Here is a 15,532-nt window from a genome sequence, read left to right on the forward strand (position 1 = left end):
ATTTTATAATTTGATTGTGGTACTTACTAATGTTGGACATTGCTATATGAATCAATTGTAGTTGTCCCGTTTACCTGTTTCTCAATGTTTGCATAGAGATTTAAATACAAGATATGATGGTGTACGAAGTATGACTTATGGGATACAAAATAGGAGGTATCAGACATGGGATATAAACCAAGATGATGAGATATTAAACATGGGCTTTGAGACACGACATGCGAGATATGATATACAATATGAGATGTGATATGAGATAAGGCAGATGACACGTAAGATATGTAGGTATGATACGAGATATGAATATGAGATATAAAATATATACGATATATATACGATACGTACATGTATGGTATACATATATGTACGATACGTATACAATGTACGAGATACGACACTCACTAGGGTACCGCGTAAAGCTGTGGGTTCAGACGCAAATACCGGACGTTCTTCCTGTCGCCGCAGATATGATATACAATACGAGATGTGATATAAGATAAGTCAGATGACACATAAGATATGTAGGTATGATACGAGATACAAATATACTTACAAAATTAACGTGTAAAGCTCTGTGTTCATACCGGACGTTCGTCTCATCGCTGCAGGTTCCCGACCGGGGCATCTACTCCGAGCCCGAGAGCGAGGGTGAGGAGGAGGACGTCGCCGACTATATGCACACGAGTAAGAGGAAGCGGCACTACGACGAGGAGATACACCGGGACGAGCATCACAAGGTGACGACGGAGGAGCGCGAGACGCACGTCAAGGAGGAGTACGAGATCATCATCAAGCCTCAGCCCCGCGAGGCACCGCAGCCGCAGCCCGAGGCCATCGAGGCGCCGGAGATGTACCGGCAGCCGCTGCCGCAGGCCGGCATCGTCACAGCGGGGTCGTCACCGCAGACGGCGCGCCGCATGTCCCCGGCCGAGGAGCGGCCGCCGGCGAAGAAGTTCAGACAGCCTTTACCTCAGGCCGGCGTGTTGGGACAGACCAAGGTAAGTGAGCGGTCGGTGCATGAATTGTTCGTTTTGTGGTTGTTCCTCTCCCCTTGCCCCTGCGTGCGTGCGTGCGTGCGTGCGTGTGTTAGTTAAGACTTTCATGAATTAACGTTTAACGTTGTCGTCAACCGCGAGGAGACGTAACCTCAAGTTATTTGTGCCGTGCCTTCGTTAATCTTATAGAACGTTTTTTGTTTATTTGTTAAAGAGTTCTCGTTTATTTTAGCTGTGTAATCTTTTCTGCTGGCTACTTCTTCGTGAATTTAACTATAACAATACTGAAACATTCCTAATAAGATATCTGCTGCTTTCGTGTAATATCTTTGTCATCTGTTCCATGTTGTCTGTTCCTATTCACTTGTGTAAAATTATTTTGTATTCTTCTCTTTAGTTGTGTTCACTGCACATTCTGTTTTGTGTTTACTATTCGTTTGACCACTCTTATCACGTAGGTCCCTCAACACGGAGTAGTATCCGAGGTTGAAAGCGACCAGGAAGATATGTACAGTGAAAATGAGAGACTAATCAGTGATTTAGAAGAAACGTTTCGCACAGAGCACCATAAGGTTTCGACGGAAGAGCACGAGAGGAGAATCAGGGAGGAGTACGAGGTGCTGGTTAGAGGCACGCCTCTCCAGCCCATCGAAGCTGCTGAGACGCGCGAACGAACCGTACCAGAACGCGGCATCGTCACCCCGGCGCGGCCAACCCACCAGCCGGAGGTCGAAGAAGTAGGCGAGCTCCACCTCGCGCCACAGAAGCACAGGCAGCAGCTGCCGCAGGCGGGCATCATGGGGAAGACGAAGGTTCCCTCGCAGGGCCACCTCTCAGAACCGGAAAGCGAACCAGAAGAGGAGTTCCTCGAGCCGGAACGTACGACAACCGTCGACGAGCTGCACCGCAGCGAACACCACAAGAAGACGTTCGAGGAACATGAGAAGAGGTTCCGCGAAGAGCTGGAGGTTGTTCACCGGCCCGCCGAACCGCACGACGCTCCCGCGCCACACAAGCAGCCCTTCCCGCAGACGGCGACTCTCGCTGCCGCCCCGACCCCGCTTGCTGCGCGAGAGGAGGAGCTCGGGGTCCTCCACCGTGTGCCGGAGAAGCACAGGCAACAGCTGCCACAGGCAGGCATCATGGGAAAGACGAAGGTTCCCTCGCAGGGACACTTATCGGAACCGGAAAGCGAACCGGAAGAGGAGTTCCTCGAGCCGGAACGTACAACGACCGTCGATGAGTTGCACCGCAGCGAACACCACAAGAAGACGTTCGAGGAACACGAGAGGAGGTTCCGCGAAGAGCTGGAGGTTGTTCACCGGCCCGCCGAACCGCACGACGCGCCCGCGCCGCACAAGCAGCCCTTCCCACAGACAGCGACGCTCGCTCCCGCCCCGACTCCGCTCGCCGCGCGAGAGGAGGAGCCCGGGGTTCTCCACCGCGCGCCGGAGAAGCAGCGGCAGCAGCTGCCGCAGGCGGGCATCATGGGGAAGACGAAGGTTCCCTCACAGGGACATCTCTCGGAACCGGAGAGCGAACCGGAGGAGGAGGACGGGCTCGAGGAGCGGAGGAGGCAGCTCGAGGAGGAACGCACGGTGCTGCATGAGGAGATACGCCACACGGAGGAGCGCAGGCGGCTCACCGAGCAGGAGGAGCGGCTCGTCGTCACGGTGACGGAGGAGCCGGAGGAGGCGAGGGTTCGCGGCGCGCCAAGGCAGGAGACGACACTCGTCGTGAAGCCCATCCAGGAGGTGCAGCGAGAGCCGCATCCCGAGCCGCAGCCGGCACCGCAGCGCTATATGCAGCAGCTTCCGCAGGCCGGCGTCATGACGACGACGAAGACGCCGGAACGCGGCGTGACAACTGAACCGGAACTGGAGCCGGAACCGGAATCGGACCAGTTCGAGGAGTACATGGCCGACGTGATCTTCTCAGGCGAGCCGTCCGACACAGAGGAGGTGCGCCACGTGGAGGAACACAAGGTCTTCACGGAGACGCGCGACGTTCGCATGAGCGAGATATACGATACAGTGGAGGCCGTCAGAGATCAACCGGCGCCGCAGGAGCACGTTACTCAGCTCCCCCAGTCCGGCGTCCTCAAACGGGGCCAGCAGCCCCAGCAGGTCGAGCTGCAGCCAGTAGGGGAGCATCAGCCGGCGCCGCAGAGCCGGCAACAGCAGCTGCCGCAGGCTGGCATCATGGCAAAGACCCAGGTTAGGGGGATGTCAAGCGTTTTTTGCTTGGATTTGGGCGTGGCAGTGGTCGGGCTTTACGATTTTGCGATCGTGCGGAAGTGGAGGTCTTCCTTGGCATGTAAAGCTCTTTCGTAGTGCAGTTAAAGAGATAGAGATGCATTTGAGTGAAAGTTTTGCCGCTGCCACTTTTCCAAATACAGAGTACTAAAACAGCTTGGCATTCTATCTTTACAAAAGTGGCCGCTTTTAGAATTACAAACTCAGATATGTTCGAGTTTGGAGATGAACATCAGAGCAGCATGAGTGAGCGAACATCATCTATTACACATAGGATGGAATCAGCTTGCCTGCCAGTCACATTGTTAGCTTTTTTAGTATTATAGATTTTCATCACTAGTTACAGCTATTTCATCATCTTGTTACAGAGCATGTGTTAAAACTTTCATCTACTATCTCTCTTTCTTTCTCTTCGTTTAGATTAGCATAACCATTTAGGTTCCTCTGTTACATACTTGCATGACCATGATTTGTTAATTTCCTGATCAACAGTGACTGCTGTCTTCTTGTGTTACTATATAATTAAGGATTTTCTAAGGAACGGATAACCTTCCATCCTAAGTAAATGTGATAGCATTTCTATTTCACCAATGGTCAGAATTATGAACTGAACACTACGTTTGGTTTACTGATTCAACCACAATACTGCAATTTCACAGACGTTTTCTCTTTCCTAATACGCTGGTTTGCCTGGCAGATATTATGAGCTGCCACTATAATAGACACTATATATATCTACCTCTATAATAGTTCCTATACGAACATCCTGTTTACTATGCGATGACTTTCAGGTGCCACAGATTGGCCACCTATCTGAGCCGGAAAGCGAACTGGAGGACATCGAAGAGATATACAGGACAGAGCACCACAAGAAGACGTTGGAGGAACACGAGCGGAGGATCAGGGAAGAGTACGAGGAAGTGCTGAAGCCGGCGCCGGAGCCTCTCCCCGAGCCGCAGGAAGCTCCCATCCGCAGGCAGCCTCTCCCTCAGGCCGCCGTCGTCGCGCACGCGCAGCCCGTCTCCGAGCCGGAGGTGCTCGCCCCGGGCGAGCTGCAGCCGGCGCCGCAGACCTACATGCAGCAGCTGCCTCGCGCCGGATTCGTCAGCCAGACGAAGACGCCAGAGAGGGGCTACCTCTCCGAGCCGGAGAGCGAGCCGGAGGACGAACTCACGGAGGAGGTGTACCGCAGCGAGCACCACAAGCTGACGACGGAGGAGCATGAGAGGAGGGTCAGGGAAGAGCACGAGGAAGTGCACAAGCCCGTGCCGATGGCGCCCCCTCTCGAGCGGCGCCGCTCGCTGCCGCAGGTCGCCGTCGTGCAGCGCGCTGAGCCGGAGAAGGCTGAGGTGGAGCCGCAGCCGGAGGCTCTCGCGCCACCACAGCGCCAGCGACACCCGCTGCCTCAGGCCGGCATCGTCACGAAGACGCAGATGCCGCAGCACGGCCATCTCGCCGAACCAGAGCCGGAGTCCGAACCGGAACCGGAGTACGTCGTCGAGCCGGTGACGGAGACGAGGAGGTACTTCGAGGACGTGCGCACGGAGGAGGAGCACAGGAGAGTGACGGAGGAGATCGATGTCAAGGTCACGAAGGTCGTCGAGGAGCCGCCGGCGCCCGTGTCTATCAAGCCAGCACCGGAGGTGCCGACAATAATCGCTGTGGTTGAGGTAAATGCAAGTCTAGTTGAGATATCGCGTGTCGAACGCGAAGTGTGGCAATACGAAATGTTTCGGGATAATTAAAATGTTGTGTTTTAAAATAAAATAAAAATAATATTTTTAAATAATATAATTTTAAGTAATTTAAACTAATAATTGTAAATATTCGCATCATTTGTAAAAAAGTCGACGTTTCCTGGTCAATTTGCAGATTCCGCGAGCGCCGTCGCCTGGAGAACACCACCTCCCACCACAGAAACAAGTGCATCAGCTTCCGCAAGCAGGGTTTATGTCAAAGACGCAGACCTTTCAGCGCAGCGAATGGGGGGAAACGGAACCAGAGCCAGAGCCCGAGCCGGAGTACATCATTGAGGTGGCCCCGCCCAAGCCTCCGTCCGTTACCAAAAGGATCTTCGAAGATATCAGGACGGAAGAGGAACATAAGAAGTTCACGGAAGAACATGATATAAGAGTGAGACAGGTCGTGGAAGAACCGGAACCTCTTGCCTTGCCACCGGTCCAGGTTGCGCCAGCCCCAGAGCCAGTGCGTGCACCTTCACCTGGTGAACATCACCCAGCACCACAGAAACAAGTACACCAGCTTCCACAAGCTGGCTTCATGTCAAAGACTCAGACTCCACAGAGAAGTCAATGGAAGAGCCTGAACCAGAGCTGAACCTGAACAGAACCCGAAACCATTGGTGTTAGAAATTGCAGAACGCCCTCAGCCACCGAACCGGGAACCTGTTCAACAGGTCAGAAGGATCTTTGAAGATATCAGTACGGAAGAGGAACACAAGAAGTTCACGGAGGAACACGATGTGAGAGTGAGACAGGTAGTGGAAGAGGCGGAACCTCTTGCCCTGCCACCGTGTCCACGGTTGCGCGCCAGTCCAGAGCCAGTGCCGTGCACCTTCACCTGGTGAACATCACCAGCCGCAAGCAGAAACAAGGTCACACGAGCTTCCACAAGCTGGCTTCATGCAAAGACTCAAACACCTCAGAGAAGTCAGTGGGAAGAGCTGAACCAGAGCCTGAAACCTGAACCAGAACCCGAACCATTGGTATTGGAGATTGCTGAGAGGCCTCAACCACGACCAGAGCCCGTTCAACAGGTGAGAAGGATCTTTGAAGATATCAGGACAGAAGAGGAACACAAGAAGTTCACAGAGAACATGATTACAGAGTGAGACAGTCGTGGAGAGAGGCAGAGGCCTGTTGCGTTTGCCAGCAGTTGAGTAGCACCAGGCACCCCACCACAAGCTCCCATCACCAGCTGAAAGCACCAAGCCCACGTAAAACAGTTAATGCAGCTACCGGCGAGCAGAATTTCCTGTCAGCAGACACAGAACCACAGCGCGGTGCTGGTCCGAACGCAGAATAGAACGCAAGAACCTGAACCAGCAACCTGGAGCCACTTGGTGTAGAATTTCAGAACGCCCCCTCAGGCACCGACCGGAACCTGTTACAACAGGTCAGACAGGATTCTATTGAAGATATAGACAATCAGAAAGAAGGAACACAAGAAGTTCACTGAGGAACATGATATAAGAGTGAGACAGGTCGTGGAAGAGCCGGAACCTGTTGCATATGCACCTATCCAGGTAGCACCAGCACCCCAACCAAGAGCTCCCTCACCAGCTGAACAGCACCAAGCCCCACGTAAGAAAGTTCATCAGCTACCGCAGGCAGGATTCATGTCACAGACACAGAAACCACAGCGCGGTGCCTGGTCCGAACCAGAAGATGAACCAGAACCTGAACCAGAACCTGAGCCATTGGTGCTAGAAATTTCAGAACGCCCTCAGCCACGACCGGAACCTGTTCAACAGGTCAGAAGGATCTTTGAAGATATCAGGACAGAAGAGGAACACAAGAAGTTCACCGAGGAACATGATATAAGAGTGAGACAGGTTGTGGAAGAGCCGGAACCTGTTGCATATGCACCTATCCAGGTAGCCCCAGCACCCCAACCAAGACCACCCTCACCAGCTGAACAACACCAAGCCCCACGTCAGAAAGTTCATCAGCTACCGCAGGCAGGATTCATTCAAGTCACAGGACACAGAAACCACAGCGCGGTGCCTGGTCCGAACCAGAAGATGAACCAGAACCTGAACCAGAACCTGAGCCATTGGTATTGGAGATCGCTGAGAGGCCTCAGCCTAGACCAGAACCAGTTCAACAGATCAGAAGGATCTTTGAAGATATCAGGACAGAAGAGGACACAAGAAGTTCACTGAGGAACATGATATCCGAGTTAGAAAGGTCATTGAGGAACCCGAATCTATTGCATATGCACCTATCCAGGTAGCCCCAGCACCCCAACCAAGAGCTCCATCACCAGCTGAACAACACCAAGCCCCACGTCAGAAAGTTCATCAGTTACCGCAGGCAGGATTCATGTCACAGACACAGAAACCTCAGCGAAGTCAATGGGAAGAGCCTGAACCAGAGCCTGAACCTGAACCAAAACCGGAACCATTGGTGTTAGAAAATTGCGGAACGCCCTCAGCCACGACCAGAACCTGTTAAGTCGATGCCTATCACTGTTAAAAAGTTCTTTGAGGACATCCGTACCGAGGAGGAGCACAAGAAGTTCTCCGATGTCTCAGAGATAAAGGTGACGAAGCTGTTTGAGGAAATGCCTTGGCGCACTCAGTTTGACCTTCCTCAACAGGAACCATCCGGAATCATCAATATTCCCGTAAGTAAAGATTCTTCCCCAGTCTACGTTAAGTTTTTTGACAAAATTTTCTTATGACAAAGTGATTATCTCGAAAAACTTGCTGACGCTCGATCGCATAAAAATAATGCCAACTGCTATTTTTGTTCTTCCATTTAGATTCAGGTGACTTTCGCAGCCACCAGCACAGGCGAAGCCGCCACCCAGCAGACGCGTGCATCAACTGCCTCAGTCTGGTTTCATGTCGAAGACGTCTGCGCTTCAGCGCGGCTACTGGTCAGAACCTGAAGAGACTTGGTGACGCCCCGCTACTACGTGGAGCATCCTCCCTCAGACTACTACAGTGACACCGAGGTCCGCCAGTCTCCCGTCGAAAAGCGAAAGAAGATCTTCGAGACATAAGAACTGAAGAGGACACAAGAAGTTTACCGAGGAGCACGACATTAAAAGTGCGGAAGATCTTCGAAGACGGCGCACCAGCGTGGGCACCTGTAAAGGTACGGCGCTATTTTTCAGTCCTTAATTTAAATAATTAAAAATAAAAGCTTATTAATTAAAAATTAAATTCTTAAACTTAATATACAATCGACTACAGTGTAGCCCCGTTATAACGCGATGGTTGGGGTCCATAAAATGTCCTCGCGAAAAAAGCAGGGTTGCGCTAAATAGGGGATATATATACGTGGCCATGTAAGAGCAAAAAAGGGGGTCCAACGACTCTTTACGTTATATCTGAATTTGCGTTAAATCGGGGCGCGTAAAATCGGGGTTCCACTGTATTTTAAACTAAGCGTTTTGCGGATATCCTTCGTATGTGTACGCAGTTGTGCTCTACCGCACAAATGCTTGCTGAAGTACCAATCCTACCATCTGTCCCTCAGGCACCCGACAGTGTTTTGCCGAGGCCAGAACCTCAGCCGCTGACAAAGACGCGTGTGCATCAGCTGCCTCAGGCTGGCTTCATGTCGAAGACCAGCGTGCCGCAGCGTGGCTACTGGTCGGAGCCCGAGGAAGATTCCGAGCCAGAACCCGCGCGCAAACTCACGTCCCTGCGCGTGATCCCGGCCCATCCCGCATCGGTACAATCCGAGCCGGGGGGTGGCGTCGAGGCGCGGCGAAGCATCTTTGAAAATATCACGACCGAAGAGCACCACAAGAAGTTTACGGAAGATTACGACATCAAATACAAACAGGTATGCGTCGTCAGTTAGGAGCTCGGAACGGAAGCTGCACGACATTCACCGACAGTCATAACGGAATTACGTTACAGACTACGAACGTAATTACGTTCGTACGAAATTACGGAATTACTTCGGACTACGAATTTTCGGTAGTAAGAATTTTTCTGTCCGTTTCAGGTATTTGAGGAAGCGGCTCCACAGCCGGTACTAGCGGCGCCTCAGCCGCGGCCGGTGGCGCCCCCTCTTAAGCGCATGCATTCACTGCCGCACTCAGGCTTCATGACGACAGCACAGGTAGGTTGTAGCACACTGTCGGGAACTAGCAGAGAGGCATTAAGCATACGAGTGAGAATTAGACGGTGTGTGGCAATCATTACAATGTGCTTTGCAGCGACTTTGAGGTGCTTATTACTCACATGTTTTATGTACAGCCATACCAGCAGTCATACCTATCCGACACTGAGGTGTCAACCTCAAAAAGGAATGTCAAGCCGCTTCCCCAGGCTGGGTTTGTTACAACAATAAAGGTACAAATAATTTCGTTTCGATTTTATAGTACCGGGTATTGTATTCGTACTATTAGGATGGCTACACCAATCTATGTTCGCAGCAGTAGATAAATGTGTTGCGGCCACAGGAGTGAATGCATTTCATTTAAGTAATATAATTATTAATATTATTATTATTAATTCATATAATTATATTTTTTACGTTTGCAGAAACCCGAACACAGAGCATATCTGTCTGAGCCAGAGACGGAACCAGAGGTTGAACACAGGCGACGTATTTTTGAAAAGCTAACAACCGAACAGCATGACCTACGCACTCGCGAAGATATAGAAAGAAAATATAGGACTGTAGTTGAGCCTGGTTTAGAAGCCCATGCTCCTGCACCAGTACAGGTTTGTGCGGCACCGGCTAGAGGCAATGCGAAATCCCTAAAAGCTCAAAAACAGGCAGCCCACGTTACCCACAGAAACCAGTCGCTGTTAGTGCACTAGCTGAGTCCTCTCACCACCTCGTGTCGTGATTCGAAGACTCGCTAGTAGTTTGGAATTAGGAAATCTCCCTAACCGTTTCGTAAATAGGAGATACACGTGTAGGTTACTTGTGTTGGCTGGTGGTTAAGACAATAGAAACCAGGACGACGTGACTCGAAAACAAAATGGCCACAATGCTGTGCATAGTGATCACAACGACAGACAATGCGCGGCGGCCTTAGACACCTCTGACTCTGAGCATGCGATTTTGTGATAGATCTAGCGTTACTCCTTACATTTTACTAAATGTTTCCGTTTATATGTCTACAGATTTATTAACTTATTTAAGTGTATACAATTTAGATAGAGAGATTAGCACTCTGTGTCATTTAAACTCGTCTCTATCCTCTCTTGTAGTCAGTGTCAGCTGTGCTGACTGCGTGGTGTTACCATTCTCATTTGTGGAGCATTACTAAACGTCAGCAGAATAAACAGGCATAGTTTTCAACCAGCCTCTGTTCTGTGGTGTCTTTTTTGAGCTTTTAGGGAAATTAACACTTCTTACCAACACTGAACATTATATAATATACCATATGAGCTGTAAATGAAATAAACTCCGGACAGTGCTGTTTGTTTATAGTTTTTGTTTGACTTCCGCCAACACTGCACACGTAGTCTGCATAAAACAATGACAACACATGCCTATGCTTGCAACTAATACTTACATCATTTAAATGCTATTTGAACTTTCGGTCCTAAAACTCCTTAACTTCTTGTCTAACTCGCATACATTTTAAAAGTGTCTGACCGTTTAGCACAAATAATTATTTATACGAATCTGTAGCTTTTTATAAGTATCAGCCGAGGCACTTTTTCTGCCTTGAACAAAAACTTATTTAGACCAGTTGCACCTATCGTAAAAAGAATTCGGCTGCAAGTTATTTGACCACATGAAATTAGGTAAGTAATTTCCAGGACATTGGCCATAAACATTTAAAGGTATTGTATTTTTGTAAAAAGTTGGAGTTTAAAACACGTATTTTTTATATGTATGCAATAATTAGATCTTGGGTTTTTGGTAACATTGAAGTTACAGCATGTATTTATTGTAGCTGCAATGCATGATAATCTGAAACTGCCTATGAAGCTTTCAGTAAGTATTTCAAGGTAATGTGATCATTGCCCATATTATTGAAAAATGCTGGCTGTTTTGGCTGTGGTTTTTGTTCATAGTTTTGTACGGGGTGGCACGTTTTTTTTCAGACGATTTGACAAGGTTTTGCTTTAATCTTTATGTTGTGCTTACTAAAGAAATGAATAATTTATGCTTTTAACAGGGGATCCTCACATATTAACTTGCCATTTTTCACTTCATACGTGCAGTGGCATTTAGTAATCACACATACAGACGCACATGGACGCACGTGTACACAAAAATTTTAATTCAACAAGATGAACTTTACAGAATTGATGAAGTACACGAACTATACTTGCCATGTAATTGTGGTTTTAGGAACCAGTACATCAGCAACCCGCACCTCAGAGACGTGCACCTCAGCTTCCACAGGCTGGCTTCATCACACAGGGACAGGTAAACTGCGTGGTACCATTATGCGTATGAGCATTCATTTGCGTGGATTAGTCACTTAATTTTCATGTATTTATTGTATATATATATATATATAACCTGTACTATTTGTCAGGTGAATCTCACCAGGCTCGATTTGATGAGAAACAATTTCTGTGTTATTATTACGATTTTTTTTTCGTTTTTCTACAATTATGGTTGTTGTTTTTTGCTTTTAGAAGGTTGGCACTGATTTGCATCTTATTTCTGGTAGGTCCCTCAGCAGGTTTCAGTTCAGATACCTGATGTGGCTCCAGTCTTTATTGAGCCACTCAAGGACTTCCTAGTACTTGAAGGAAGCAAGGTTCGACTTGAATGCAAGGTGACCGGAAGACCAACCCCTAACATTGAGTGGTTCAAGGACGGCATCTCCATTGAGGTGAGAAGGCGCAACATGATTGAATTTAACATTTTGTGGTGTCTGCAACATTCTTAGTAATTTGATAATGGAACTCCCAATCTTTTGCCTATAGTACACCCATGTACAACTGGTTTTATTTTTGCAGAATAATTCCGACTATGTGACGAGCATTCTCGATGATGGACTATGTACGCTGGCGATTGAGGAGTCGTTTGCAGACGATACGGCAAGATTCGCCTGCAGGGCTACTAATCCTCTGGGTAGTGCTGAGACATCAGCTGTGCTGACTGTCAAAGGTATGTGCAATTATTTCGTGTCTGCTTCATAATCTTGTAGTAATCTTTCTCTCTCTTCCTCTCTTTCTTCCCCCTTCTCTCTCTCTATATATATATATCATTTGTTACTTCTTATTATTTTTACGTGAGGGCAGCTATTGTTATTGATGTTGCAGCTATAAAATCTTTTTGATGATCACAAATAAATTATTTAAGTAGATCAGATATTTCTGAAGTACAGGTAAAACCTTAACATTTGCTGAGATTGGCGATCCATTTCTTGAAAAATCACTAAAATATTCATTATAATTTTTACATGAGAATAAATTAAAGTAAGAATAAGTGTGTTAAATAATCAATAAAACAACTATTTACATATACAATATTACTATATACAACCCAGTACAACTATTTACTAATGTAGTTTGTTCATATTATATCTAAGATCTTATAATAATAGTTTTTCGTTTTATCACCATCGCCAGCTTGAAATGCGCGTGAGGTGTAGACCTGCGAGTGTTGAATGTGCAGTTGTTGATAGTGGCTATGATGTAATGCCTGTGTGTACTGTGTATAGTAGTCATCTCACTGTGATGTAGTGCACCAATGTGAAATTGTCCGTTCATACTCTCAGACACGAACCCGCCGGAGTACATGCCACCCGACTTTGTGAAGCGACTGGAAAGCGCCGAGGTACCAGAGGGCAGCACTGTCACGTTCGAGTGTCACGTGATAGGAAACCCGGCGCCAGAGATCCACTGGTTCAAGGACGAGATTAACATCGATCATCTCCCGCACTTTGTGATCGCAAACAATCCAAACGGTAAGCAAAGTTGCAATTCAAGATGTGCACAGGCTGCGAACGGGTCCTGGGAAACATGGAAAGTCCTGGAATTTTTATTTTTCCAGGTCTAAAAAGTTCTGGTTAATAAGTTATTAATATCCTTAAGTATTGGAAAGTTCTGGAAATTGAGCACATGCCCACTTGTGTTCACATTTTACTAATGATAATAAGAAGTTTAATATAGAGACGGATATATAGCCCCGTTTACTGTCTGAGAAGCAATAACACTTGCTTGAGGCAAGAGATTGTTCACTAATTGTTCATTGGGAGATACGAGTTACAAATACTGTATTTAGCTCGACTTGGCATCTATGGAAATAGACCTTCTAGCTTCTAGAAAATGTTTTATCTCCAGTACGAACCCTGTAACAAATTGCTCTGGATTGTCCCAAAATTTTGCATCACGTGCCATCTTTTAGATGCGTGTGGATTCTTTAATATTTTTTGGTGGCAGCTCATATGTTATATAGTAAGATGTCGTTTCGAGCGATTCTTCAAAGTTTCATTACCCGTCGTTGCAGGAGTGTGTCAACTGACAATTCAGGGAGTCACACCAACACACAAAGCACGATACACGTGCAAGGCTTACAACGAGTTTGGGCAGTCTTCCACTAGTGCTGAGCTGCTAACCAAGCGTAAGTGCTTCCAATTGTTTTTCTAAGGGTGCTGCACTTGCAAGCAATCGTGGACCACATCGATCACGATTGTTCATTCCTTCATGCTGTATATTAGCTCTAGGTTTAACAAAGTGTGCGGTTATTCACAGCCAGGGAGGGTTTCAAAACTTTGCTATTCTCGATTTATTGTGAGAAAGTGTTGCGCAGCATATGAGTACGTTCATTTTATGATAGTCTCGCTCCTATATTCTCGTGAAATCCGACGAGGAGCTAATTCTGAAAAAGGTTTCACAGTGACGTAAGGCGTGCAGCGTATATGATGCCGCTCAGGATTTAGCCGCGTTCCCCTTTAAACTATTTGTTTAAATCCGGTTTAATCTATTCGTTTAAATCCGGTTTAAACTATTCGTTTAAATCCAGTTTAAACTATTCGTTTAAATCCGGTTTAAACTATTTGTTTAATTCTGGTTTAAACTATTGCTTGCAACTATTTATTTGCATCCGGTTTGAGCTATTTGTTTGATGTGCAGCGGCGGAGACAGCATACAGGCCCGTGTTCAAGCAGGAACTGCACGACATCAAGGTTGGTCAGAACCAGACGGCGAGGCTGGAAGTGCGCGTTGATGCTCACCCTCCTCCAGAACTCACCTGGATGCACAACAAGCAACCCATCGACCAGTTCAACCCCAACGTCAGGGTACCGTCACACTGTTACTATTACACTATATTATATATATATATATATATTATATATATATATGTGTGTGTGCATGTGTACAAAGTATCTACCTACAATTTATACATATATATATACTGTATATATACATATTATATATATATATATATATATATATACTCTGTAGTTAAATACTCTGTTCACACGCGTACACGTGCATGCACACACATGCATGCACACAAACAGATGTGTGTATAGATTGTGTAGATATGTTCATGGCCTTGCCTTATCAGTTAACAAACAACATTGTCCCAAACAATATCGTCACCTGCTAACCAAACGGGGTTTCAAATCTTTAACTATAACAACTTCAACTCTAACAATACGATGAATAAAATAAATCGACAGCCACGTCGTCAACATGCTGCGTGACCTTTACAAACAAGTTGCAGTTCTTGTGGTTTCACTATATAACCGTGATTCGCGTGAAAACGATAACAGCGACCTTTCTGTAGAGGTATCCGCGTGACGCCCCACTCCGCGTTACAGGCGCAGTTTGAGGGCCAGAACCTGTTCTCGCTGACCGTCGCCGGCACGAGCGAGCGTGACTCGGGCATCTACATCTGCACGGCGCGCAACCCCATAGGCGAGGCTCAGTCTACCTGCATCGTCAACGTCGTGCCGGGCGAGGTGCCGCTGCAGGCACCGCGACCCGTGCAGGTGATGGTGGCGCCACCGAAGCAGATGATCGGCGTCAGCGAGCCGGACATGTCGGCGTCGGACGTCGAGTCGCAGAAGCCGAACTTCACAAAGCCGCTGCTGAACGCTTACGTGCTCGAGGGAAACAAGTGCAAGCTAGACTGCGTCGTCGTCGGCAATCCAGAACCGGAGGCAAGTTGTCTGTCCCTCGAGTTGTGTGTGTGTGTGTGTAGAAGTAAGAGCGCGCACACACCCATGAAGATGTAGATGGAGATATGTAAATATGAATATAGAATGTGGTCTCAATGTTTTATATTTTATTTATATTTTCCAAATTTTGTATGTAGGCTAATTCGATTTTTTAATATATATTTAAATGTTTGTTTATATATTTTAATCTATACATTATAATATTATCATATTTTATATATAAGAGCAAAGTCAAGGTTTTGGGTGATTATCAGCAAGTAAATGTTGAGAATGCCTAAATTGAATACCTCATCTATTTTCACAGCATTAACAATTAGTAATTACCAAATAATTATAACCTAACCACCATTAACCTACCATTAATTACCAATATTACTACTTATTTGTCATCGTGCTGATTGTCCCATTCTGTTGTCAATTATTTTTAACGTTTTTCAATGTTTCTTCGTGTATCTCCCCAGGTCA

At 47.2% G+C, this 15,532-nt stretch overlaps 3 protein-coding genes across 3 annotated transcripts in view; all 3 read left to right on the plus strand.

Moving 5' to 3' along the window:
* LOC106806577 overlaps window positions 1-6,084 on the plus strand; it is a 109,328-nt gene extending 103,244 nt beyond the window's left edge. Inside the window, exons 44-47 of the mRNA XM_014808572.1 lie at window positions 609-998; window positions 1,454-3,211; window positions 4,042-4,920; window positions 5,123-6,084. Of these exons, the coding sequence (XP_014664058.1) occupies window positions 609-998; window positions 1,454-3,211; window positions 4,042-4,920; window positions 5,123-5,587 (3,492 nt within the window). The 3' untranslated portion in view covers window positions 5,588-6,084. The remainder of the gene's footprint in view (window positions 1-608; window positions 999-1,453; window positions 3,212-4,041; window positions 4,921-5,122) is intronic.
* A 524-nt stretch (window positions 6,085-6,608) lies between these two features.
* On the plus strand, window positions 6,609-7,154 carry LOC106806587 (protein TsetseEP-like). The gene has a single exon (XM_014808582.1). The coding sequence runs from the start codon at window positions 6,609-6,611 to the stop codon at window positions 7,152-7,154; it is 546 nt and encodes a 181-aa protein (XP_014664068.1).
* Window positions 7,038-10,269, plus strand: LOC106806641. The gene is made up of 6 exons (XM_014808646.1): window positions 7,038-7,618; window positions 7,757-8,094; window positions 8,479-8,790; window positions 8,956-9,072; window positions 9,210-9,305; window positions 9,498-10,269. Exons 3-6 carry the CDS (start codon window positions 8,560-8,562, stop codon window positions 9,777-9,779), a joined length of 726 nt encoding a protein of 241 aa, XP_014664132.1. The 5' UTR covers window positions 7,038-7,618; window positions 7,757-8,094; window positions 8,479-8,559; the 3' UTR covers window positions 9,780-10,269.
* Window positions 10,270-15,532: the final 5,263 nt, after the last annotated feature.

Source organism: Priapulus caudatus, unplaced genomic scaffold, assembly GCF_000485595.1.
Source record: "Priapulus caudatus unplaced genomic scaffold, Priapulus_caudatus-5.0.1 Scaffold9, whole genome shotgun sequence".
Taxonomy (NCBI): domain Eukaryota; kingdom Metazoa; phylum Priapulida; class Priapulimorpha; order Priapulimorphida; family Priapulidae; genus Priapulus; species Priapulus caudatus.